The sequence below is a fragment of the Pezoporus wallicus genome, unplaced genomic scaffold (assembly GCF_028554395.1).
Source record: "Pezoporus wallicus isolate ANWC-B61680 ecotype Strahan unplaced genomic scaffold, APGP_CSIRO_Pwel_v1 contig_2012, whole genome shotgun sequence".
Lineage (NCBI taxonomy): Eukaryota > Metazoa > Chordata > Aves > Psittaciformes > Psittacidae > Pezoporus > Pezoporus wallicus.
Genome location: NW_026639840.1, coordinates 366,340 through 392,530, shown reverse-complemented (window position 1 = coordinate 392,530; position 26,191 = coordinate 366,340). Strand labels below are relative to the sequence as shown.

The window sequence follows — 26,191 nt, the reverse complement described above, 5'->3', positions numbered from 1 at the left end:
GAGAAGTGGATTTACAGTATTTGTTTTCCTCAAAGTAACCCAGGTAAGAACTCTGGGTTTGAATGATGGCTCAAGCTCAGTGACAGACTCACTTCAGTTATCCCATCTGGGATTTGAGACAGTGGCACATGTCACTGGCAGACAACTCTTTCAGTGACGTTTTTCAGGAAGCCCGGTTTTCTAACATGCCTCTGTGTGGAATAAGCTGGTAGAGGACCAAAGAGAGAGGAAGAATATTTGTGAGAGAGGATATAAAGGATGGCACCATTATACATTATACAGATTAAAAACCCCCTTCATCAGTGAGAAACAGGGAAGAAATACAGATCCTGAAAAGAATCCAGAATGAAATCATCAGGCAGTTTGACAGCACAAATTGAAATTATTTAGCATGATTTGGCAATACATTTCTAGCTATCTATGTATCATCCAGGAATAATCATTGACAGATATTGGAGGAATAATGAATGGCTAAATAGAACAAGTCAGGCTCCAGTGCCCTTCCATGAATTGGGTAGTAGTTTATTCCTCAGCTGCTCCCACTGGCTTAAAATTATGCTTTGTAGCTGACACTCAGAGCCAAATGTCAAGAGCCGAAGCTCACCAAGCTCAGAACAGAACCCCTGCCTTGACTCTCTTGCATCCTGAATTGAAAACAAGGAGTAGCCTACAGAAAGGAAGGATGAAAGATCTCCCTGCTATAGCACCCTTCCGTTACATATCCTCCCTTCTTTACACTAGTCATGCTGACTTGTATTTTGATTGGTATAATGTTTATATATTTATATTCTGTTTTAAATGGGCCTTAATTATCTGGCCAGGGCATTGATAAAGTTTTTTTTCAAAAGGAATGGAAAGCATCAAGGATGCAGAGCAAAGGGAACAGCAAATTCAACCACTTACAGCCAAATTCGTGCAATAAGCAGAGTGTGGCATATGTGAGCATATATAAAAGCAGAGACTGCAACACATCCTTCCTCAGCCCATCATCTTTTCTTGATTAAAACGTATCACATAGATGCATCAAATTAAAGAACTAAAAATTAACCACCTGATGTAAAAATTAACATTCTTCTGATCAACACATAAAGCCTGAAGACCATGCACACTGCAGCCTCTTTCAGTTCATTTTCACTCCGACATACTCATTCCTCTTCCTCTCTCCTATGATAGAGAATGAGATGCAAGTCCAAAGTTCTTTCGAGTAGCACTATGAAGAAACCAGACAAGTCTTACTTGCACAAAGCTGTTCATAAGTAGGTCCATAGATACACAAGGCCTGTACATGCAACCTGTTTCAGGTAGGAACTGTGAGCTTGAGTCCTTGAAGAACAGACTGCACGTACAATGCACTTGCAGCAATGGAGTTCCATGGCCCCATGAGGATTTTCAGAAACAGCTGAAGCTCCTTGACGTACTTGCAGGGATCCCACCTTGTGATCTCTAAAATGAAAGAGCCTGGTGTCCAATGTATCAGACCGGATACTGGACCAAACAAGGGAATCAGGATCATAGCCTTGATTTCTCCCCACGCTCACTGCAATACACAAACTGTAATAACAACATCCAATCTCTGTGCATCCCTTTTTCCATGCTAGGCAATAAATTGCAAAGCTTGCACTGAGTTAATGTTCTTTGATGAATCCTACCCATTAATTTTTCATCTCTCCTGTGGTACAAACACCAAACTGCTATTCCTTCCCTTTCTTACCGCTGAGATAACCCCTGAACACCCACCTGGACAGAGAAAGTCCTGTATGAAATGTTGAGATCTAGCATGTAGATTAAGCACCCATTTCTTGTTCCCATTTCAGTAGGTGGAGGAAAACCAGACACATACCAATACAAAACCAGGAGTTACTGTATGACAATTTTTTATTTATCAGTATCAAATTACATAGCAAAGTAATGAATGCAGTGTCAGATCATCTCTTTGAATACTGTAAATACAAACAAAATCCACCATATTGCTTAATTATCCAAAGTAAATTAAAAGTTTAAAAATGTGCGTTTCAGAGATTCCATTTGGCATATCCTGTCAATATATCCTGCATAAATATTTCTGTACCTCATTTTCACTATGTGTACCTTAATACAGCCTCTAGAAAGCTCACATGGAGGAGATAGGATCTATCTGTATGTTTATGTTCATCACCAACTTCTATATCTGACCTGAAATCACTGAAAGTACCTATCTGCTAGCTCACCTGACAGATGAATGTGACTGTACCTGGAGTGGCCAGACCCTGCTCTCACATGCCAGACCCAAAGGTACTAGCAGCAGCGCAAGACAAATGAATGACATCAGCTCTGGATCAGGTCCTTAAATTACTGACACAATTACTACTCACTTTCATGGTTGCTGGGCTGGATCTGATGGCCAGATCATGTACACTTGAATATGTAGGGAAGTTCTTGAGACATTTACACTGCTCTTTACACTAGTATGACTCCACTATATAGAAATAACGATTCTTTGTTTATAACGTTAAGTAACAAATAAAGTCAGGTCTGTCAATTTCATGTAAGCTGAGCAGGATTTGGCCACAGCTGGATACAAACTAGGTAATTCAACCAAAGTATTTTAATGGTGTTAATCAGCAGTGTCATTTACAAGAAGGGACTTCCTTGTAAACTGTGTAAATAGGACAATTTTTCCTGACGGATGAGAGAATAAGCTTCACTTAGCACTGTTTCCAAAAGTTAAGACTACTGAGACATTGTAGTGGTATGAAAGGGAAAACACTGTAGAAATACATATTTTGGTTAGAATACAACGAAGAGAAGTACAGAAGCGTTGATGCAGGTAATTGGAAAGGTGAGGAAAGGGAAGGAGGAAAAATTTAGGCAGCAATCCCATGGAAACGTGGGAGTTACTCTTGATCCCTCCAATTCACCAGTATCAGTGGAAGTCAGGCTTCTCTGGGAAGGTGCAACCTGAACGCTTGATAATTACGCTGGCTGCATAATGTCCAGCCCGGATGCACTCGGTCACTGGCCGGTCATAGACGAGCTGCGAGAGAAAGCCTATGGAACAAAATAAGAGAGGAAGAGAAGAAAGAAGATGGTCAGATTAGGGTTTTTTTGAGTGTATCAGTTTGTCACAGGGCAAAGCACTGCAATACTGGTGTAACTGTATGTACATAGTCTAGTTTAAGTGTGTGCCTGCTTGAGTGGCCTGCTGCTGCTGTTACTTCTATGTATTTGGTAGCTTCAAGTAAATTAAAGATCATCAAGACTGATCTTTATTATTGCCCCCAAAATGATTTTAGCAGAGTGCTTGCTCTCTTCTCCAGAGAAAACTCTTGATTCCTCAAATATCATTTTAAAAACAAGCAGTTTTTCCTGCTAAAGAGAACTCACTCTGTTCATCCTGGCTACAGCTACAGCCCCACACAAGTGTCACTCTGCAAGGTTTTCTCAGAAAAAGGCACATAACAAATAAACATCACCCAATTCACATTACAGGTGTTCGTAATGATAAAAAGGTGAGAAATTTTTACCTGAGGAGGAAAGCGAGATTACATCTGCTGCCCTTGATTATGGGAAAGTTAACCTAAGACTTCAGAAACAGTGGGTCAGATAGCTATGTAAACAGAAACCATAGGGAGAACCAAGCACCACTCAGATCGGGGCACTTGGTTACCTGCTTGAGCCAACAAAGCCCTAGAATGCATAGCTTAGAAAACCAAAAATCCCTGGAAGCTGAGTATTCTGAAAACCAGAGCACCTCTTTAAAGGAATATATGCAGAGTCCTAAAAAGGTCCATGGAAAAGTTAAGTACAAGTGTGACCAGGGATTTTGTGGACTGAGTCCCTCATTTCTGAAACATTTTGTCTTGGATGAAACTATTGAGACTGAAAGCACAACAGAACTTATGGAAGAGGTGAAATACATATTTTAAATTTCGAAGAGGTTTTCAAGATGTGACGAGTAAACTTAATCTCTTATAATTTAAAGCTCCACTCTACTCTGTCATTCTAGAAGTAATATTTTATTCACTTTTATCCCACTTTTAACATCTTTCAGATGTATCTCTCTTCCTCATCCAATCACAGAAGGAAAGTGAGACTTGCCCAGGAAATTCAGAATTCTAGCAAGCTGGAACATGTTCTTTTTAAAGCTTTCATCCACCATTTCAAGTTCCTGTGTCATGGTCTGACAGGCCTTGGGCCTTGACAGTACAAACCTAATATTGAAACCATGTCTCTCATAAGTAATATGTATGTAGCTCATAGGTACCGATTTCTGACATATTATAAATTTTGATTCAAAGATGAAATGTTTTGCTAGCTTGCTTTCAAATGCACTTTCTCTGTTCAGCTTGGTTACTACTAGAGCAAAGACTACATTATACTGTGATGTTCCCATTTAACCTGTGCTCCTTTTCTAAATATTTCCTTTTGTGACACATTAGAGCATATTTTCAGGAGATGATAAAAATATTTTATCCTATGCAATAATGTCTGTTCCTTGAAGATTCAAAATCATGTCAAACATGAAAAATAAGGTTAGATTAAAAAAGGATAATGCTGGTGAGAAAAGACCCCATTTTCATGAATTGCCAAGATCTATCTTGGCTTCTCGGTCATGACCGATAGCGAAAAGAAGCTTAGTTGACGTATAGTTTTCTCTAAACTGAGCTGAATAGGAGAAGAGTTTGAAACTACTAAATCTATAAATCAAATACTTTTCATTGGAATAGAGAGGCCATAGAAAGCAGGCGTTTTAGATGACAAGTTGGAGAAAACTCGTATGTTTCTGACATCAATACTTTTCTAGAGAACTACATATTAGCTGAAATTTCACAGATATTGACTGACAGGAGCTGGGAAAAAATGACTGCTTCACCACCAAAAGTTAAGTCCGTAAGCACAAGTGAAGAAGGCAGGAGTTTTCAGTATACAAAGATGAGAATCTGAAACAGGAAGAAATTGTGCTGTGAGTGCTATCACTGATGGCAGTCAGGGATGACAGACAACACAACTGTGTCAGGATGGTCCAGCTGTAATAGTTGGGTAACAGTTGAGAAATCCAAACAGCATGCCTGGCAGAAATCAGACCGTTTCTGAATAACAAGATGAAAATGGTCTGCTCTCCATTTAATTAACATGCATTCTTTGGAGAAACTTTCTTGGATATGTGGAGAATGTCAATCATCAAATTTAAACTGCCTGGGAGGCAGGAGCTTGCCAGTGTGCTTCTGGGTGGTTAAAACTTGAGAGCAAGTTGTAACCGTATGTAAAATGAGGCTGTTAAGACAGTCCATTTCTAACTCAGTAAGTATCAAAGATGCACTGGGCAGGCCTCCAAAGGCAAACACGAGGCTAGGTTTTGTGCAGAGCATGAATTCAGAGAGGGGTTTATACAAGAAAGAACAACTGTCCTCTGTTTATGATCAGGCATCAAACATCTATGAAGATGAGAAAATCAAAGAGCAAAAAACCGTAAGACATGAATTATTTTTCAATACCAACTAGACTGAGACTGTCATCACTTCCCAGGCTCACTGAGGTTTCAAGCTAGTATGCATCTTTTGTCTTCAGTGAAGCTATTTTTTATTTATTCTGATCTAAGTGAAAGCAGAATCAGGTGAAAAAACACCCTGTTCTAATTGGGGATAGAAATAAGAGATGTCTGTAATTTCAGAGTGGTGGAGAAATGACATTAAGTACAGCTGTCATATATGAGATATGTAGAAACTGCAGTGGGGAGTTTGCCCTCAAACCATTCTTGTCTGCAGAGTTTCTCTTAAAAGGCATGTGTTTCATAGATGAAATAGAAATAGCAGTATCTGACACAATATCGCACTGAATGACAATACAAACACATATCACAAACACAGAACTACGTTACATACTAAGACTAGGCAGCTGGCAAAGCAGACCCCCGAGGGAACACCAGAAAGCACTGTTGTTTGAGCAGGGAAGCAAAAAGCTCTATCAGGTTGGCTGCCTTAGCTGCAGAATGTTCTTTTTAGTTAATGCTGTAAAAAGCAACATGGTCAGAATATAATTCAGAGTTTGCCTCCTCCAGAGTATAAGGTACTGTGATGCAAACCCCATGAGTCATACTCTCAAGGCATGGATTCAGATCTTTGAGTTCCAGATGAAGAAGTTAGTGTCCCATCTGTTTTTCACCATCCTTCTTTGCTGCTTGTATAACCTGATACTCTGTCAAAATGAGCCATATTAGTTTAAACAGTAAGCTGTTGAATAGTAGATCTTTCCTAACCCAGCTGATTTAAACTGAAGTGGGTTAGTGAGTACTCAAACAGCTCTACCAGTGAGCAGAGTGGTGGAGGGAAGATGACAAGCATGTGAAGGCTGCAATCTCTTTAAGGTGCCATGACTGGAAATGCTGTAAGATAAGTGAACATGGCTTCAGACTTCCTACAGTTTCACAGACAGAAAGGACAGGATTGAACTCTGATCCTGTATCAAGGGCCTGGAATCAGAGAACTAGATCATCCCAGCACATGCTTAAGTAGCTCAGCAACTATTTTAACTTCTGCCATGGCCTGAACTAGTTCCTGGCTATCACTGGAATGCAGTGCAGAAAGGAGTAGTATATTTTGGCTACACAAGACAATCTCGCTTCGATTATCTTACCAAAACAACTTCAGGCGATACTGTCTACCATCCTCTAATTGCAGCTATTCTGCACTTAGTGTATTTCTACACTGCTGAAGCTGTGAACAGTGTTACATTCACTGTGTACTGTTTGTTCTCTTCACACTAGAACACAAAGACAAGAACCAAACTCAAAGCTTTCCCACTTGTCTGCCTCCTACCCTGACATCCAAAGTGATTATGGAGTAAGAGAAACAGCAGTTGCAGGATTGTCTAGCATCCTGTAATGGTAGATGACTGTAATTAGCCATCTCAGTAAGCTTTCAGAGTAGGCTGAGATGCCTTTTGTGCCCCTCAGGCATGGACAGCCAAGTAACCCCCTTGTACCTAGTCACGATAAGAACTTATTTGGAACTGTGTCCCATTCATCCCACTTGTCTTCCTAGAAAGCAAAGACAGCTTTGCTTCAAAAGCTGCTTTAAACCTTAGAGTGGTACAAAATGTATTTGCATTCACAGATGACAGAAGTGATTATAACACACCAATAGCTATTTTTGGCCCATAATTATTTCTTTTCTGCTCAGTAGAAAAAAAGCATCTCTGAAACCACTTTGCTCTGAGAAGTGTGCCTGAAATAATTGAGAGTTAATCTTTATTATCTCCAGCTTCCTTACTACATGTGCGCAACAACATCTATAATTGTTAGGTCTGCAAACAGAATGAGGGACTGGAAAGTCAAGTTACTTTCTTCTTTCTGTGCCCATACCCAAATGAAAAGTTCTGTGAGCCAAGTGCCAGAAGTGGTGCTTGAGCCTTGAAATAGAGACCCAAACCAAGGCCCTCACTGAAACCAGGACAAATCTCTTTGGGGTATCAATGTAAATCTGAAAAGACACAGCAAGTCAGTCCACTGACTGACACAAAAGGTGTTGTCGTTACTTTGTTACTTCAAAGAGCTCAGTAGCACTTAAGAATCATTAAAGGAGAAACAAGTTCATTTTCTTGCACCTGCAAAAGAGACATTTCAGAGGAAATTCCACAGAAATCAGTGATTTCTTTGAAAGTTTTGTTTTCCAAACATCAGTGGTAATCCTGAATGATCGCCTAGTGCTAGTGCAGCTAGGGTAGGAATGTGGGAGTCCAAGAGTGGAGATTTTAAAACAGTTCTGGTTTGCTTCAGTAATGATTTAACAACACTTAAAAACAGCTCATATTGAAGCCAAATGTTTCATTTCAAATTGTACACTTGACAATTAATTTTAATGACTGTTAATTACTAATGCTGGCTGGAAATCCATTTATAGCCTCCGACACCCAGCGCCCCCACTACTCGTCTTTCTGCAGTTTCTCTCACACTTCCAACCTTTCATAAAGTGCCCACAGCAAAATGAATGTATTTTTTTTTGAAACGCAAGAGAGAAAAGCAGGAAAAAGCAATTATCAAATGCATGAATTATAAACAATTACAAGCTGACCCTGACTCAGAGCCCCTCAAAACCATTTTTGCTATGTGATGTTCCCAGACAATCCTCCTCTTCCAGCTGGACCCTGAAGCACCTAATATAATCCATACTAGCCAGGCCACTCACCAGCAAAATGGTCCCAGCCACAGAAAGGATCATGAACAGCTGAGCTGTCTCCTCTTTTTCTTTTTTGTATTTAAAGTTTCTACAGCCTAATTTGTGAACTGCCTTTTATAAGATGGTGTTATTCCACCATGGGGGACAGTTGCAAGCACCTTTTCACACTCTTGTTCGTATGCAGCATTTATCACAGTTGCTCAAATGCTCATCTATTTTTATGTGATCCCACCAGCTTTCCAGGCCAGCAGTGTGGGAAGATGCAGTTTTCAAGAAACATTACACCCTAGCAATTTAAAGCCTTGTAGCTGATATGACTGAAGCTTTTTTGAATGTCTTTTAGCACTGTTGGAGTGGGTTAATGTGGTAGCACGAGTCTGGTCAGTCGTAATCAGGTGGTTAGCAACGCTGATGCCAAGAGCCAACCAGACAGAATAGACTTTGTAAAAGATGCTGGCATCGGATGATTCTGCAATATAGTCACTGAACGGCCGTACGTCAACATACTGAAGTTTCTCCTTTTTTAATTTTGTGGCAGATGGTGGATATTACAGCCAAGAACTGTGGTAAGCCAGAGGCCCTGCCCATTGCTATCAAACCGAATGTTGGCTATTCTAAATGGAAACGTTTTTGATGAAGGGTGGGATTTGGCTCCTGTTTTCATGTATTTTGGCACTGTGGTATGACACATTAGGCTTACAGAATATAAGACAAATTAAATGTAAGCATCTTCAAGTGCAACTTACTTCTTTCAACCTTCACACACCTTACCACTTCCTCTCTCAAAATTTAGTGTAAGAATTATTCCATGCATGTACTCAGATGTTATTAACTACAAATGTATGTGTGTACAAACAAGTGTCTTTCGCCCTCTTTTAAAATGAAATGGCTCTGTGCTTCTACAGAACCCTAGCACCAGGCTAATTACAAGTGAGCGAAAAAGGTTACCAACCCTTTCAGAAAAACAGTCATTTAAGATGTATATCTAACAAGTGGCAACCTTGAAATCTCACTCTCACTGAAAAGAGCATTAGAAAACCCTTCCTGACTATACCACTGGAGGAAAGTTTTAATAAAAACTAATTAAACTACAAAAATCTCAAGTGGTTAACTGATTTTAGGGGCTAAATTTCTGGCAATTCTAATTATCCTCTTGTGGCTTCACTTAGTGTTTCACAACCATGACAGATGACAATGAAAAACTGCAGTTAAATTCATCCTCCCTGACACCATGCTAAGCACTAGCTTCTCCCTCTCCAAGTAAAATCAATACCATGTTTGAGTAAACACGTTTACAGCTTTATTAGGATGTCTCGCTTGTTCTGTAACAGCTACTTGAAGCTGTGGTAACAAATCGACTCAACTCAGTTAAACCTAGAGAGCTGAGTAAGAGGCTCATCGATAAGGTTGTTATAAAAATAAACTGCAGGAGATCAGAAAGCTGGAACAAACAGCCTGGTAAATGTCAATATTTTTACTTCCAAAGAATGACAAAACCATGAGATCACGAATAAAATGTTTCGTAAGTCTATATTTATTTATAAAATGGTCACATGCTAAAGGCATTTCACTGTCTTTCACATGTTAAACCCTCTTACACAAGCTTCTTATTTTCTAATCACCTGCATGAATACTAACCCAAGCATGTTTTCAAGAAAAGCAGTTAGCAATGGTACTGCTGTCCCTATTCCTCTTGACTTTCTGTATTTAACGACACATTTTGAACACATTGAATTTTTGTAAGGATCGCTCAGATGGGTGTATGTCTTCTTCAGTCTGAGGTTATACAGTCATTTATGGACACAGGCAAATAATACAGTGTTGCACTTACTAGAGAACTGTGATTAAGTGAAAGGAATGTTTTCAGTTTAGCAGCCTTTTCCTGGAATGGAGAGGAGGTGTTGAATACACAAAGCAAGCAAGAGTTGAGACTCTAATGCTTTAAGTGATTACATATGGAAAATGTTAATGAAAGATTCTTGCAAAAGTGTGACAATAAAAAAATAAAAAAAACTCCACTACATCCCTTTTATTCCATTAGGAATCAGTTACTCAAGTCTGAATAATTCTATTACATTGCATATATGTTTCCCACTGTTTGGACCTATTGGGCCAGCTCACTGGAACTCATAGAATAAGGTGTTATCATACTCCCCAGGACTTGTATAGATGCTTGGGCCCATCAGAGACTCTTTCTAAGGAAAATTAGCAGTCTTGTTTCTTTGGTGTCACTGTGCATTGTAGGAATGTGGTTGTAACTCTACAGCGGTTTGGTCCTGAAGGCAGTGCAATGGATGGAGAAAACTTAGATCCCAATTTGAAGCCTACTGTGACTGATGGGATCTTTCCTATCCCTGGCCTACGCCTTGACTAAGTACTGTCCACCATGAGGGCAAACAGCTTAAGGATAGGCTTAAGTGTTTTCTACTGTGACACTCTCCACATTAATCATCCTCTATTTATAACCTGATGCATATCACCACTGTGAAAACTCCCCAATGCTTCTGATTGTCCAAGAAAAGAATAATTTCAGTCTACAAATGTACTCCAAGAAAGAAGTATGGAAAAAGCTGATAATGAAGTTATAACTTCAGATGGTTTGCTCCTATTTTTCATTTTTAAGTCCACATGATGACCTTTGGGAAATTACCTTTTGGATCAGAATCTTGGGGATTTGGGCTTGTCTCCAACAGCCAGGATCAGGGAAAAACATTTGATTAAGAAAAAAATCCCCGCCCTCCAAGCTTACAAGGAGTATTGAAGGCACTGTATATGCCAAACCAAATACAGATATTTTCATTGGAAGCATCTTCTCCAGCTATCTGAGAAACTGCTTTCCAGGCTGGTATTTCTCTTTGTTTTTCCTAAAAACATTTCCTAGAAGTGTTCTTCAAAAGAGTGAATTCTACTTAGCCATTTTGAGGCAGCAGAATGACATTAGCTTTCTTTTATTAGTACTCGAGAAAGCCTTTTGAGCCTCAAACCAGATCTGTTTTATTGACAGTAAATGGTGCAGATTTCCTAGTGCTTGGAATAAGAGGAAGAGAGTTTCACTAATTTAATGTAGAAATAACAAAGTTCTAAGCTTAACAAAATGGAATATGTACTATCCTCTATTCAGTTCTTAACATAGATTTAAGTACAAAAAGGCAACATTTTCTGAATGTAACTTCACAGTTGAGATTCACATACACAAAAGCTAGTGAATTTGAAGTTGTGTTTGCAGAATGACCATCTTGCAGTAAGGGTTTATTTGCAGGTATACTTCCACAGTCAAACCAGCAGTATGCAGAGAATCAAAAAGAACACCCAGTGCAGTGGGAATACAGTAGCTACACAGCCTATACATTTATTGACTTCTGTGGGCTGAAACAGCCTACCCTGCCATTATATACATAATGCTCCTATTTTAATAGTGTGCCATTTAATTCCCTCTGCTTTTTTAAATATCTGTTACTATCTTCAACTGATACTAATCACTGATCACCAATAACAGTAATGTCCCTTTAAGAAGAGTCAGAGATGAGTGCTCAACCTACAAGCACTGCTACTACCACTGCTTTCAACTGGGACCATGTTTTTAATTCTATTTTTTTCTTATCGCAACCTTGCCATCTTCCCACTTCAAGTATGAGCCCATTTCCATGTGTGTGGGATGTTACCACTCTATTATACAACAGAGGCAGCTACAGGTGAATGAGGAGCCTGTTAGCTAACACCACAGTGTAAGAAGTACCTTTATGGTCACTGTGTCAATCTCCATAGCTTCACACCAAGTCATATTAGATGTAAAATAGATAACGTATTTCAGTGTATTTTCATACTTCAAACAACTTCACTGTGTGTTGTTTTTATCTCTTGCTAATACAGCATCAGCTTAATCTGACACATCGTTTCTTAGGGGACTGTATCCTGCCCTGATTCCCAGGGGAATGTTCTTGATGATCCAATCTGACTAGTGCCTCTGTTTCTACTCAGAATACATTAAAATAACACAAAAATATTACCAACAATCTGCAAGCAAGGTAATAATAACTCATTAAAGTAATTTCAAACCTTCCACATGAACATTTTCTTTATCATTACATGATTTTCTAACACATGACACATTAATATAAAATGAAATGTTATGAGGATAGGGATAGTACGCATGACAAAGTATTTTAAATGGTGATGATTTGCTTTGAGGCATTAAGTCAATTTGTAATTGTCCCATAGCTATTACAGCAAAAACTGGAACTTCATAATTGGTTTTGAAAATCTATTTTTAACACAGAAGGTTTGTTTTTCAAAATGTACGCAACCCATTTGATGTTCATTTCTCATAAAGCCTGTCCAGAATGTCACTGGATTTATGGTGAGGTAAATTAGGCCTTTCAAAACTCAATTTTGCAACATATTAATCCTCTTGCTGTGTACTAGGGCTCCCGTATCACTGATGGTGTCACTGCCAGGAAAAGAGACACATCGGCTAGAAGGAGCCAGCCCTGCCTCAGTCTACTTGGAAACTTCTGAGGGTTTTTAATTCCAGGTACTGATCCTTCTATGATCTTACTTCTACATGCTATTTGAAAAATGACAGTAAGTATACTAATGTTTTGCCTTACAATAATTCTACTATGTGTTTTTCTGGGCTGCCTTTAACCTGTATAGGTGAAAATGTGAATCACCATATGTAAGTTACTGCATTTGGATAAAAAATAAGAAAATTCACATGAACAATTAGAAACCAAGAGAAAAGCAGCAATCAAAACTAGACAATTAAACCAGATGGAATCACAATTAAATTATACTGGACAACGCCTGTGATCAGTTTTAAGTATAATGCCAGCAAAAAAGAATGTATTTTTTCCTAAGAAATAATTTTGAATGGAAACTGTCAAAAAGTGAAGTAGGGAATTAAAAATAAAACAGGAATAGTCCATGTTTTTCCCGAGTAGTATCTATTTTTATGGTTTTGTTTAAGTAGCTGCAACTCAAACTGTGGCAATAATCTAAATTGTGCCAGTACTAATGTTGAAATTACTAGTGACTGGCTACACTATTGATCAGGATAATGGTGTGCCTGTAGCTGAGACTGAGAAAAATCAACTAGGAACATATAATCTGTTAATTTTCCAGTTTGTAGAAGGTCAGTTACAGAGATAACGTGGCCACCTAATAGCCTAGGTTTAGATGTGATATTTATCTGAGAGAGTTACGAATGCCATCAGAACACACAGACGGTAAGTCATGAACATGTTGACAAGTTATCCCCTAGCAAGCAAAGATTGATGCCCTGTCTGCAGCTCAGCTATTATACTCATGTAAGCTGTTTATAAAACAGGAGTATTAAAGATGGGCAAAAAGGGCTGTCAGTCAAACGCTGATGACATTAACAAGGTATTTTTATTTCAAAGCTTCGTATCTCATCAGCCATGATCTCAGTAACAACAGGATTGCTCAGAGGCAATTAGCCACCCATGTTGTATAAATGAAGACTGAGAGAGTGCTGATTTCTGTTATAACATTTATCTTTAAAGAAAAGACGAACAATTCAAAGTAGTATCCTCTCGTCTCTTTTTTAACAAAATGTCGTGGTTTAAATCAGCCACAAAAAGTCACATGGACATAAATATTTAATTGATGTCACCAAACAAACACCCCTCACTCCCAACTGGCAAAAAAATAGCATCTCAGAGCCCTGGTGTTACCAGAAGGCAGCATTTCACAGCAGTGATATCTTATCCACTGCATTTCTCTCTACCAAATGTGATTAAACAATGATGACAACTTCCTAAGGTATATCAAACAAGTATAAAAACCTTATACAAATTAAAGACCACTGTAAGTGAATTAAGTAGCTTCTGATATCATAGTCCTGCTGTTCAGTAAAGAACTGTTCCTAGCTCCTTGAACTCCTGTTTCAACAAAACTAAAATGTTTTAGGGTGGAGAGTACAAGAGGAAGGGCAGCTTTTATAACAGAGATTCATACGGAGATGAAAATAAAATAAGGGGAATATTTCATTTCTCTGCAATGTTTTTAGTGAAAACAGATTCTTCTTTGGGCTACAGAACTGATGGATGGGGCAAAGCAGTTGACGTCATCTACCTGGACTTGTGCAAAGTGTTTAACACTGTCCCACACGACATCCTTGTCTCTAAATTGGAGAGACATCAATTTGATGGATGGACCACTCGGTGGATAAGGAATTGGCTGGATGGCCGCACGCAGAGAGTACTGATCAATGGCTCAATGTCTGGCTGGAGACCAGTAACGAGTGGTGTCCCTCAGGGATCAGTGTTGGGACCGGTCTTGTTCAACATCTTCATCACTGACATGGACAGTGGGATTGAGTGCACCCTCAGCAAGTTTGCCGATGACACCAAGCTGTGTGGTTCGGTTGATACGCTGGAGGGAGGGAATGCCATCCAAAAGGATCTTGACACGCTTGTGAGGTGGGCTGATGCCAACCTCATGAGGTTTAACCATGCCAAGTGCAAGGTCCTACACCTGGGTCGGAGCAATCCCAGGCACAGCTACAGGTTGGGCAGAGAAGAGATTCAGAGCAGCCCTGAGGAGAAGGACTTGGGGATGTTGGTTGATGAGAAAATGAACATGAGCCGGCTTCAGTGTGTGCTCACAGCCCAGAAAGCCAACCGTATCCTGGGCTGCATCAAAAGCAGCGTGACCAGCAGGTCAAAGGAGGTCATCCTGCCCCTCTGCTCTGCTCTCATGAGACCTCACCTGGAGTATTGTGTGCAGTTCTGGTGTCCTCAACATAAAAAGGACATGGAACTGTTGGAACAAGTCCAGAGGAGGGCCACGAGGATGATCAGGGGACTGGAGCACCCCCCATATGAAGACAGGCTGAGAAAGTTGGGGCTGTTCAGGCTGGAGAAGAGAAGGCTGCGTGGAGACCTCATAGCAGCCTTCCAGTGTCTGAAGGGGGCCTACAAGGATGCGGGAGAGGGACTCTTCATTAGAGACTGCAGTGGCAGGACAAGGGGTAATGGATTTAAATTTAAACAGTCGAATTTCAGGCCAGATATAAGGAAGAAGCTCTTCACTATAAGGGTGCTGAGACACTGGAACAGGTTACCCAAAGAAGTGGTGAATGCTCCCATCCCTGGCAGTGTTCAAGGCCAGGTTGGACAGAGCCTTGGTGACATGGTTTAGTGTGATTCGTCCCTGCCCATGGCAGGGGGGTTGGAAGTAGAAGATCTTACGTTTTTTTTCCAACCCTAAGCATTCTATGATTTTATGACTCCACAATCTTGAAGAGTCCTATAAATGCATTAAGGAATTTTCTCCTTAATATAGGCACAATCTTACTCATAATTTAGTAATCTGACAAACTGTTCAAACCACCTGTCTCTGCTGAAGGCATTATCAGATCTTTTTGACATGTTTAGCAGTCCTGCTATAGCCACTATATAGCAACTATTCATGCAACAAACCTACACAATTCCTAAATATGAAATACATAAGGGACTTAATAGACAAAGTCACGAATACAGTTCATCTTGCCCTTATCAGATTTATTCTGAGAAGATGGAATTCCCATTGTATAAGCTTCATTTTTTAATTTGTTAGCTTATATTCTTTATCCAGCAACACTGTCCTCTGAAGAGGCTGGATTTTCAGAGGAGTGGGAAATGGCAACTGGGAACCTAATTCCTATAGGAATATAACTCATTGCACCCTAGTACAACTTAGGTTGGAAGGGACCTCTGGATGTCACTTGCTCCAGCCCCTGGCTTAAAACAGGGCCATCTCATATCATGTTAAATCCCACCTAAGCTTTTTTTTTATTTTAAAGACTCTAGGATTCCTATATAAATGCTGAATTTAAGCAGACAACAACATAAGAATTATTATACTGGATTCTATTCTGTTTCAGTTTTTATCAATAGTATGTTTGTTTAAATCTACTGGCTTCAGTCAAGGTATTCCAAAGTTATACTCATGTATTTGGAAAACAGAACCAGACCTATTAAAAGGCCAAAAGATTACTGAATCATATTTTTCATAGTAGAGGAGTAAGGATAAGCAATTATTCTATGGACTCTGGGTTCTTTGCAAACCTATATTTGCATTTCTTGCGCTGTGTTTTTATAAACATACATGTATGTATATGTATAATATATGCAAAAAACATTGCACTTTAAGGGTAATATTTTAACAGTTCAATAATGTAGAAATATACCAAATATTACTTAGCTCTGAAACCAAAGCTGGATGTTGTTCTCTGGAAAATAATTCATATTTACCTCATGAAAACAGGCTATAATTCAAACAATGTAATAACCTTTGGGCAAACTCTTTGGAGTCCAAGGTCTTTATCTGATTTGTAGAGGCATTTAGATTAAGATGGAAAAATAATGTTTAGAACTAACCTCTACACCAAAGATGACGGAATGGCTTTATTGAGCCAGTTTGGCAACAGAAACAAAAGGAGGAAAGTATCTCCACTAAGCCCTGTGGTCTCTAAAGAAAAGATAGGGATGCCGTGAGGCACACTCACACAAGCACACATACAAAAGAGGACAATTCATCTTTTGTTGCTGTCCCTGAATTCTATCGGAGTAGTTCTGTGATAGCTGAGACAGTAGTTGGCCATCTTATAAGATTCACGCTGGGTTTCACAAGAAATACAGAGAGAACTGCTTATTCTGTAAGTATGTGCACCAAACAGTTCTGAGTGTAGCTCTCAAACTGCAACTAGCAGCTTCATGAGACTCCTTGGTACATGAAAGCTACAATGCGATTTTTAAATTGACAGGTTGTTTGAGCCACTGACCTCAGCTTTGATTGATATCAAAGAGGCAAACTGCTATCAGCTCACATTTGGCACCGTACAATGCTTAATGAAGAGCTCCTTCAATCTCGGGATTTCTTTTCCTTAAGAATGGTATAATGTCTTTACAGCATGGTATTAAGTAATACACACTTGCTGTGATCATTCTGTCACTGCTTAATCAGCCTGCTTTAAAATGATTTGTGGTTTCATTTCATACTCTAGTACTTTTCACGCAGTATATGACTAAATCACAGTAGACTACTAAGTCAATGTATTTATATTGGCAGAACCTGAAGAAACATTGATTTTACACTTTCTTCTATTCATTTATTTATTATGGAAACTCTACCCAGTTCCACTGAGTAGGCAGATTTTAGGGGAGAGATTTTGCAGGGAGCAATGGCAGTAGCTATCAGAAAAGATGCTAATTGTTTTCATTAGTTACGCTGGCAAGGACAAAGGGGAGCCCAAACTGAAGGCAGACCTACTCTGCTAAATAGAGCAGGATGACGTAAAGGAAAGCGTAAGATGGTAGAACTGTCCATATTTCAATCTGCTTATTGCCATTAAACATGCTTTCATTATCACTATTGCAAAGGTTCCAAATGAGGCTAACTAGAAATAAATAAATGTTAATTTAACGAGTTAACAGAATGTTTCCCAAACTCTACAAACAAAGGCTGTAATTCCATTTAGATGACTCTTGTGACATAAGCCATGTCAGCAAAGCTCAAGTGATTTGTCAATGTCATCAGAACCCAGAGGTGGAAACTTTGTATTTATGGGTATTTCAGGGATTTATAACCAAAACTCTGCGGTACCCCTGAAATTCACGAGAGGTGCTGAGACGCTACAAAGTAAACGATTATTGCTTAAAGTTCTAAAAGGTAGCAGTTTGTTGCTGGAAAGCAATGAAGGTCAAACTCTGTAAGTGTTGTTTAGAGAAATCTTTTTTAGCATAAAGATACCAGACCCAAGAAAACGAGTCAAAACACAGAAAAAACAAAGGGTCAAAACATCACTGCAGGAATGTTAAAACCCAGTTTCTCATTCATGCTGGTTGCACCAGCCTGAGTGGCAGATGACTTGATGCCTGCAGTAAAAGGCAAGAAATTCAGAGATACTCCTGGTGGCAACTTAATAAAAACATATTTCAACTGAAGAATGCAGTTATTTCTTGTTGCTAGCTGTTGGAGTGAGGTAGTTCTCCTTGGAGGCCAGTGGCTTCATATTCAGAAATACTGAACTCGTGAATCAACTCAAAGAGTTACAGGTGCCCAGAAATTTTATCTTGAAACCTTAAAGTCATGGAAAAGTTTAAAGACCTTCAGTAGTTAGATAGGTTCTAGAAAAAAACCCCAAACAAACAACAAACCAGACTTCTTATTTTCCACTTTCGCATGGAGAAACATGAGGAGGGATTTGCCATGTTGGTGTAATTACTGAGAAGGCATTTCCTTACAATCTGTGAGTTATACCTCTGGAAGAGAGTTCCTCCATTAAAGACCTTTCAAAATATGATAGAATCTAACAAACCTGACCTCCTAATGTAAAATAAATCCTGCTTGATGGGGTTAGTCCTCATTATATCCCGCAGTCCCCTCTCAGCCAAGCCATTTGCTCCAGCAAAACCACTGTTCAGTCATGTTAATACACCATTCCCAGGGAAGTATGGAAAGCTTTGCCATGGGAGTCTTGTTCTCTGCTGTTTGAATAAAGGAACTACGTTTCCAGGAGACTATATTATAACACTGAGTGCATTTTTTAGTTAAGGGATGAATTTTGAAACATTTTACTACACGGACACTAAAATCAAAACATTACATGTACTGTTGCCTAGGTAGTAACAACTTGATAAAAACCTCAATTGAAGAAAGAAGCTACAAAAACACTGAAGAGAATATAAAAATTCCCATTATAAAAATTCTGTCAGGACAATAACACTACATCTGGCTCCATGCTAGAATCAACAGAAGATACATATGTTGAGTAGTATTACCAACATTACTGCATAGGGCTTTCTGGCAAGGAGACAATAAAGAACTTTTCCTGTGGCAAATGTGTACTTTGAAAACACATGAAAAGTGTGATATAGATAGAATACAGACATTTCCCTCAAATGAAACACAGACCAAATCAAAGCCTCTGCAGTCCAGTATCCTATTTCCTATATAGGGGAAGGAAAATGAAATGACTCCATGAAGAAAGAGACAACAGTATCAGCTGTGTATCTAGACTGTTATGACTCCCAAATCTCCCATCTCTACACTCAGGAAAATCTGTTCTCTGAGGAGAATAAATGACCAATTTATTATTTATGGGGTGACAGAGCAAAACTAAGATAACTCAGAAGCTAACAGAAGAACTATGGATATTCTGAGGTTCATGTTGCTTTGAGTCACAGCAGAAAGAAATAGCATGCAACAAGAACCTAAGCTCACATACCGATTCTCAGGTTGAGTGCCTAACCGCAATGAGATTTCAACTGTAGAGCCAACTTCCACTACAGAGGGAAAAACAGCTGTGGTCTTTTCTTTCCCTGGTATCAGGGGAGAACTGTACAATGCCATGCTATCACTGGACTGCACTTGAGCGCTATACCAAAAGCATCTGATGCCTCGGTGGAACTGAGGAAAATAATACATCTTTATAAACAGCAGTACAGGAGCTTTATTAAGATTACCCCAAACACACTGAAGCTTGCTGTATCCAGACACATCATCTCAACAGACTTAGAATGACAAAGGAGAGTTGACCTTCTAGAGACCTTTTTACTTTCCTTCTTTATTTTCTTCCCAATAGGACTTAGCATTTTCCACATAATTTTTCTCCCTGGAGTAAGGAATCTCACATCTGATCCAAGACCAGCCTGACAGGATGTTCCTGAACTCCTTACACTGCTGGTAGACAGTAGCAGTTTGGAATAGAGTCTGATGTGGCTTATAGCAGGCTTACCATTCAGAATGTTCTGTGTAAGTACTAAAGTCAACCTTTTAGCCCTTCTACAGAAAAACAGCAACTATGACTGTACCAGGGAAAAGGATATAATTTAAAGAGGAAAGGTTAGGAAAGAGCAGGCAGTGCTTAAAGTCCCATTATTTAATTGCAATAGTCTTCCTTCAGCTGTACTAGGAAAGAACAAAAGTAGGATTATTAAAAAAATAAAGAAAGCCCTTATTTCAAAATGCCTAAAATCTGAAGAACTGAGAATAAATACAGCCTGAGACAAACATAACAGACACATGAAAAACTGCTTCCTGCTAAGGCAAAGCTTGGTTGGTGTCTACGACATATCCCACCTGTGCCCTTCCCACTATTACTTTATCTTTAGGATCTGAAAACAAAGTAGGCAGGAACAGAAGCCTAGTGGCACAGCTGATACACAGAGCACAGGTATACAAGGACAAGCACTTGAACATTACAGTCGCCATTACTGGCTCAAATTTAGTCTTGTTTGTCATTTATGAACAACAAAGTGACAAGCGTGCACTAAAAGCTGTATGAATAATATGACCTAACGTGTTTCCCTCTAGGTCTGCTCTTTTTGATTCACAAAGCACCAAAGCAACGAGTAATAACATTCCTATTTTCAGCCATATTTAAGGATACACTGAAAACTTAGTGGCTTAAGTGGTATATTAAGGATGGAAGACTAAGCTTATGTTGACTATTTTCTTGAAGCGGGACACAATTCTGAAGCTTGAATTTGGTAACACTCTGCTTGTTATCCCCTTCACAGCTACAAGACTGAGCACTGCAATTCTATTTATAAAGTCTCTTTGGTAATGTTTCCAGTAAATTAGTGACTAATGGAACTCCTTAGAGCTACAAGGTACTGGATATTAGAGCCTTCAGGACGCAATAGTGCATCACAGAGCTACATGTATAAAGGTTACAATGACTGACAGAACTTTTGGATTAGACTGGTTTTGGCTTATATTGAATAATTTTTTAAAACAGGCATAGACATAACATCCCCTTTTTTTCCTCAGAGCTTGTGCCAAAAAAAATAGTAAGTTTGCAAATGGATATTAAGCAATGCCAGATATTTTCTGGGTTTGTTTTAACAAATTAACCCTTTGCGTTCTTTACTGATGTCCAAATAATTGTATTGGAAGCAGATGTTCTACCAGGATTGACATGATCAAAAGACATTATGCTCACTTATTAACATACTGTTTAATATTCACTACAACCTGTTTTAAAGAACAACAATGTGTTAACATTTAAGCCAGGAGGGATTTCTGTACACTATATAGTACTTGATGCAGCTTGTTTATGCAACAGTCTGACAGATACAATTAATCTCATGAAAACTACCAGAGTACAGCATAATGGCATATTATTACTGAGGTAATAGAACACACTTTCCCTTTGAAAATCAGAACTTAATGAAATGATATAACTTCCGGATGCAGCAAAAAGCTCTAAAAGACTGATGCTCATTCTGAAGGACAGTTAAATGAAAAAATGGTAGATTTTATACAGAGACAAAAATATGATAATCTCCAAACAAGAGAAAGAAGCAAGAAATACCTCCAACAAATGCATCTCCAGCTCCATTGGTATCCACAATTTCACTCTGATCGCTCACCAACACAGGGAAAGTAGTCACTTCATTTTCTGCCGTGGAAGAGGAGAATAAAACATAAGTTACTTGGAAATATGACTTTGAAAAGGAAAACAAACAGCAAAAATCAAAGCAATGCAAAACTGGAGCTCTGACCTTTAACATGACAATTTGGATAAAAATAGATTTGGTTTATAATTCTGTCTCTATTTACTGTATAGGGATACCGGAACATACTTGATCAAGCTATTTGTTGGGACATTTTCATTAATTGCTTCCAGCCTCATTTCTTTTATCTCCTATTATTAAGGGCAAGAGGAAAAAAATTAGAAGGAAAACCATAAAACATATGGACGAGACTAAGAAAATCCCATCCTGCTGAAAAAGCTTCTTATTAGTTGCAGAGAGGTGATGTAGTCTCCAGAATGGCCAGTCCAAGCCTCCAAAAGTTCAACAGAAATTGCTGCACTGTAAAAACCAAAATGCACATGAACTAACTTAAATAAAGCTGTGAATTAAAAAGCAGAAACTAGTGTAAATCAAAGTGCTCTCAAATGACATCTTTTAAAAAACCCCACATATGTAAGAAGCTTTGCAGCTTGCCATCTGACTAGATTTGGTTTCAAGATTTCAATGACTTCATCCGCTTCCTTAGCATTGCTTTTTAAATATTTCCTTCTCTGCAGCTCCCTGCCCTCTACTGGCACTCGTTAAGCCTATTGCAATAGGTAGATACTCGGCATCTTCACCTCCAGTTCACTGCCACACCACAGTTCAACATAATTACACCACTTAGGTATGATAACTTTAGAGTTCTAGGGTTATAAATTTAATATATGCCACTAATTAATCAGCTATGGCTTTCCAGGTGGTAATGTCATAATGACGTGATAAAAATATAATTACCACCTTGTCACAATACCTTGTTAAAGTGTAAATTACCCCTGTAACAGAGCCAATGGAAGTTCTGCCTCTGGTAGTCAGTATGCATTAAACTGTCTCAGAGCAAACAGATTGTCCTTTGGCAGACAGCAGGAATTAAAAAAAGGGGAGGGGGAAGAAAAGCCTGTCAACCAGTGAAAATGAAAACCATCAGAGCTGTTTTCTTTTAATTTTTGGAAAAAATAGAAATAAAATGGGAAATAGATTCTCCAGTAGCTGAAAGCTGGAGACGAGCAGCTTCTTCACTGTCCAGCAACAGAGCAGATCATAAAAATCACTCTTACACCGACATACACAGTAGCAAACAAGGAAACCTAGTTTGGGAGGCATATAAAGAATTCACAGTCTCAAATCAGGCAAGTCTGTGTATGCTGCAGTGGTACCAGAAGGATCCTGGTTTCTGTGAAATGCAGTGTATCAGCTCTACTGCTCTTCACCATCTGCTACTAAGTGAACCAGGCAGATATAATGATGCTGCCTCCAGAGGGAACTGTTGGCTGGCCCACCAGGAGGGGAGGGGAGCATTAGCAACAACCATCCATGAGAGGCAAAGGAAAAAGCGTAATGAAAAACATAAGATGAATATTCCAATTAAAGAAAAGGCTTCAGTCAGTTCTCAGTGCATCCTATTCTCTATCCTGTTAAGAAAGCTATTTAGAAATGTGCTTCAATGCTGTGTTGTGCTCTTAAGAGCAATGTTTTTTAGTAATTTTAACAGGATTAATTTGAATTGGAAATCAAGAAAGAGAGGTCTTACTTTAAACTCTGCCAGATGAGCAGAGTGTATTCATCCATTTCATAAGAAGGTATATATGATTTGTTCTAGATAATACTAAAACAATGAACAAAACAATAACACTGTTGAAGACACATTGTAATAAACTAACCTCTTCCTTCCCAAGTGTCCATGGGCACACACAGATGTTCTACGTTAAATACACAGCAGACACTAGCATATGCACAGAAATGCGTGTGTTTGGGCACAGAGAGTGAATAATACACAGACCTTATATTTCGAATGCTGCAAATGGGGATTGGCATCAAGTGAGATTCAAGCAGACTAACGAAATGAGTTCTCACCATCATCTTTCTCCCTTCTTTTCTTCCTGTCTTGATTCCTTCCCTCAGCTCCCTCTAGTACTTGCAGGTAAGTACTGCACTATGAGCTCTTATTCTATTGTTTCTGCAGTAGATGTAATAAGTCTTAAGACCCCAGATACATCAAGGAATTCAGCTGGTATGAGAACATTTTCCCCTCCCCCCAGTCACAGTTTTGCATCTCTACGTGGGTCATATATTCTGCCTCTGTAACTTTAGGTATTTTTCAAGAGGAGCAATAATCTCATATTTTGAATTACTGAAGTTTCAGAAGAAGCCAGCATGGCTTTGGAACACATACTGCATTATAAAGATATTACCATCTGCACACATCCAACAGGCAAAAGATCTTTCTATAACCTTAAGAGAACTTCTACTAGCACAGTAGAGTCTACTAAACTACTGCTAATAATAACACATATTGAAAGATACAACAAAATAATAGAGGTGGTAGTTTTCTTCTTTCCTTCACAATAAATGAAGTCAGAATTAAAGCTGCCATTAAATTACCTTATGTCTGTGTCATAGCATAAAAATAGTTAGCATACCTTACCAATCTGTGTTCTGTAACAACTAGGCATAGCAGGGTGAATTAAAATGAAGCAGAAGTCTCCATTCTGAATAGCCTTGCTTTTGTGACTTTAATGTTGCTTTAACTTCATTTTTGTGTGTGATCTATTATATTATAAAACTCCCGAATCCATCACAGTGAATACAGAGACACCTTGGCTAAGTGCACTGGTCATCAGTGGCCTTGCTTTTCAAAGTCAGTTCTGATTTCATTTATCATTCTGAGAGCTTATGAAATGAAGAATAATTACGTAAGTGTTTTGAAGTCCAAGTGCTGCTCCTCTGGGCATAAAATCCAGTGTTCTATTTTTAAGCAACAAATATCTTCTGTGATACACACTCTGGGATACAACACATTCCACTTGGATATCATTCCCTGGAAGCCCAGAATTGCAACAAGGTGTCTATAATTAGGGGAGTTTTACTAACAAGCAGTAATGAAACCTAAAATTTTAGAATCTCTGATTCAACTCTCAATGATTTTACATTAGAAAGGAACTCAATTCTTTTAGAATTACATAGAAATAATCAAAAACAAACATTAATGGGGTAATGTCACAGGCTGAAGACAATAGCCACAAATAAATCAGAAGGAATCAGCTTACTGGTGAATTTAATCACTGCTAACCTGTTTCATTATGTGCATAGAAATGTGAAATCTATCTTTATTTTCCTCAAATGAAGATACGCACTAGCATATCAAGCTTAAGATATTTTTGTGGGTAAAACAGTCTGGAGAGATAACTGGAGAGCAATATTAACTGAGAAAACAGTGTTTTTTCCATTCTAATATATTTTAGCTCCTAAATGAACACATGCCTATTTCATTATGTTAATTGAAACAACCAAACTCTGATGATAGCTGCATATACTACAGGTCTGTCTTTAAACCAAACTAGAGCCACAGACTACAAGTCTACTCTTAGTACAGTAATAAACACCAGCAAACAATCATTACATCCAATTAGGCAGAGTACTTTCCTTAACTGGGTCATTTACCAGTCTCTCTTGCTCTTGAAAGCAGATTAAATGTGTAAACTTACATTTAATTACCTGTAAGAGAACTCTTATGGGCAAAATGTTGGAGTGTCCTTAATTTTGTATTAAAACAAAATAAAAGGAAGAAGGGAGCCCTAAAATACATACAAAAATGTGTAGCTATTTCCTCAGCTAATCTTTTGATCCATGGGCTGGTAGTGATAGGACAGATGCTTAAAAGATGGAGACACATTCATGTTTCTTTTGTGAGCTTTAACTTGTAAAAGAAAGGAACAACTGTGAAACAGTTCTGTCCCATCTCCTCCCCACCTCCGTCCTCTCTAATTTTCTTTAGATCAAGGGCCAAAAGCAGATAAAAAGAAAGGAGGGGAGAGGTGGGGGGAAGACAGGAAGAACTTAACAGAACACAGAAACCTGAACTCAAAACCTATAAATGTCTCTGGGCAGCTATAAGGTACGAAGTAATGAGAAAAGTATTTGAAAGAAGCTCATGTAAGTCAGGATGATTCTGAGCTTTTACTTCTCTCCAGAAAGTAGAACCCAGAAGCCTATTGGCTCCAGGTCTCTGTACCTCTTCTGCACATTGGATCATCTCTAAAAATCGTTGGAATATCACCACTTTTCCTGTTTCTTTGTGTGTTGTTTTTTTTTTTTTTTCCTCTTTTCTAGGTAAAAAATGCCATTTTGCTGTACTTCACACAGATACCACACTCGGTAATGTATATCAAATACATACTGCAACTCTCCCACCATATCAGCACAGCATTGTCTAAAGTTACAAGGCAATGTGGAGCAGGGCAGTGCATGCTGAACCCCTGGAAAGAAATCCTTAAGACTTCCAGTGATGATATATTTCAAATCTGGCAGTGCTGATTCAACCCATCATTTCTAAGCAAACAGAATGAGATTCTGCATTTTCAGGCTGAGACTCTCAGATAGCTGTACTGGATGAACACTCCGGCCCCCCTGGCACTTTCTGTGTGCATGTTAAGTTTCCCTTGTTTTGCATAGCAAACATCTTCTCTCTCCTCCATCTAGTTCTGTGCATTTCTTGGCCTGGTGCTGTAGCTATGT

The 26,191-nt window shown here is 38.8% G+C and overlaps 1 protein-coding gene across 7 annotated transcripts in view; it reads right to left on the bottom strand.

Annotated features, from left to right (window-relative positions):
* Positions 1-1,857: 1,857 nt before the first annotated feature.
* The window catches only part of ADK (adenosine kinase), a 304,786-nt gene continuing 280,452 nt past the window's right edge, over positions 1,858-26,191 (bottom strand). For all 7 annotated transcript variants that reach the window (XM_057416414.1, XM_057416407.1, XM_057416411.1 and 4 more), the window contains 2 exons: positions 21,475-21,561; positions 1,858-3,027 (listed from right to left, as the gene is read on the bottom strand). In XM_057416414.1, the coding sequence (XP_057272397.1) occupies positions 2,903-3,027; positions 21,475-21,561 (212 nt within the window). In that variant the 3' untranslated portion in view covers positions 1,858-2,902. The remainder of the gene's footprint in view (positions 3,028-21,474; positions 21,562-26,191) is intronic.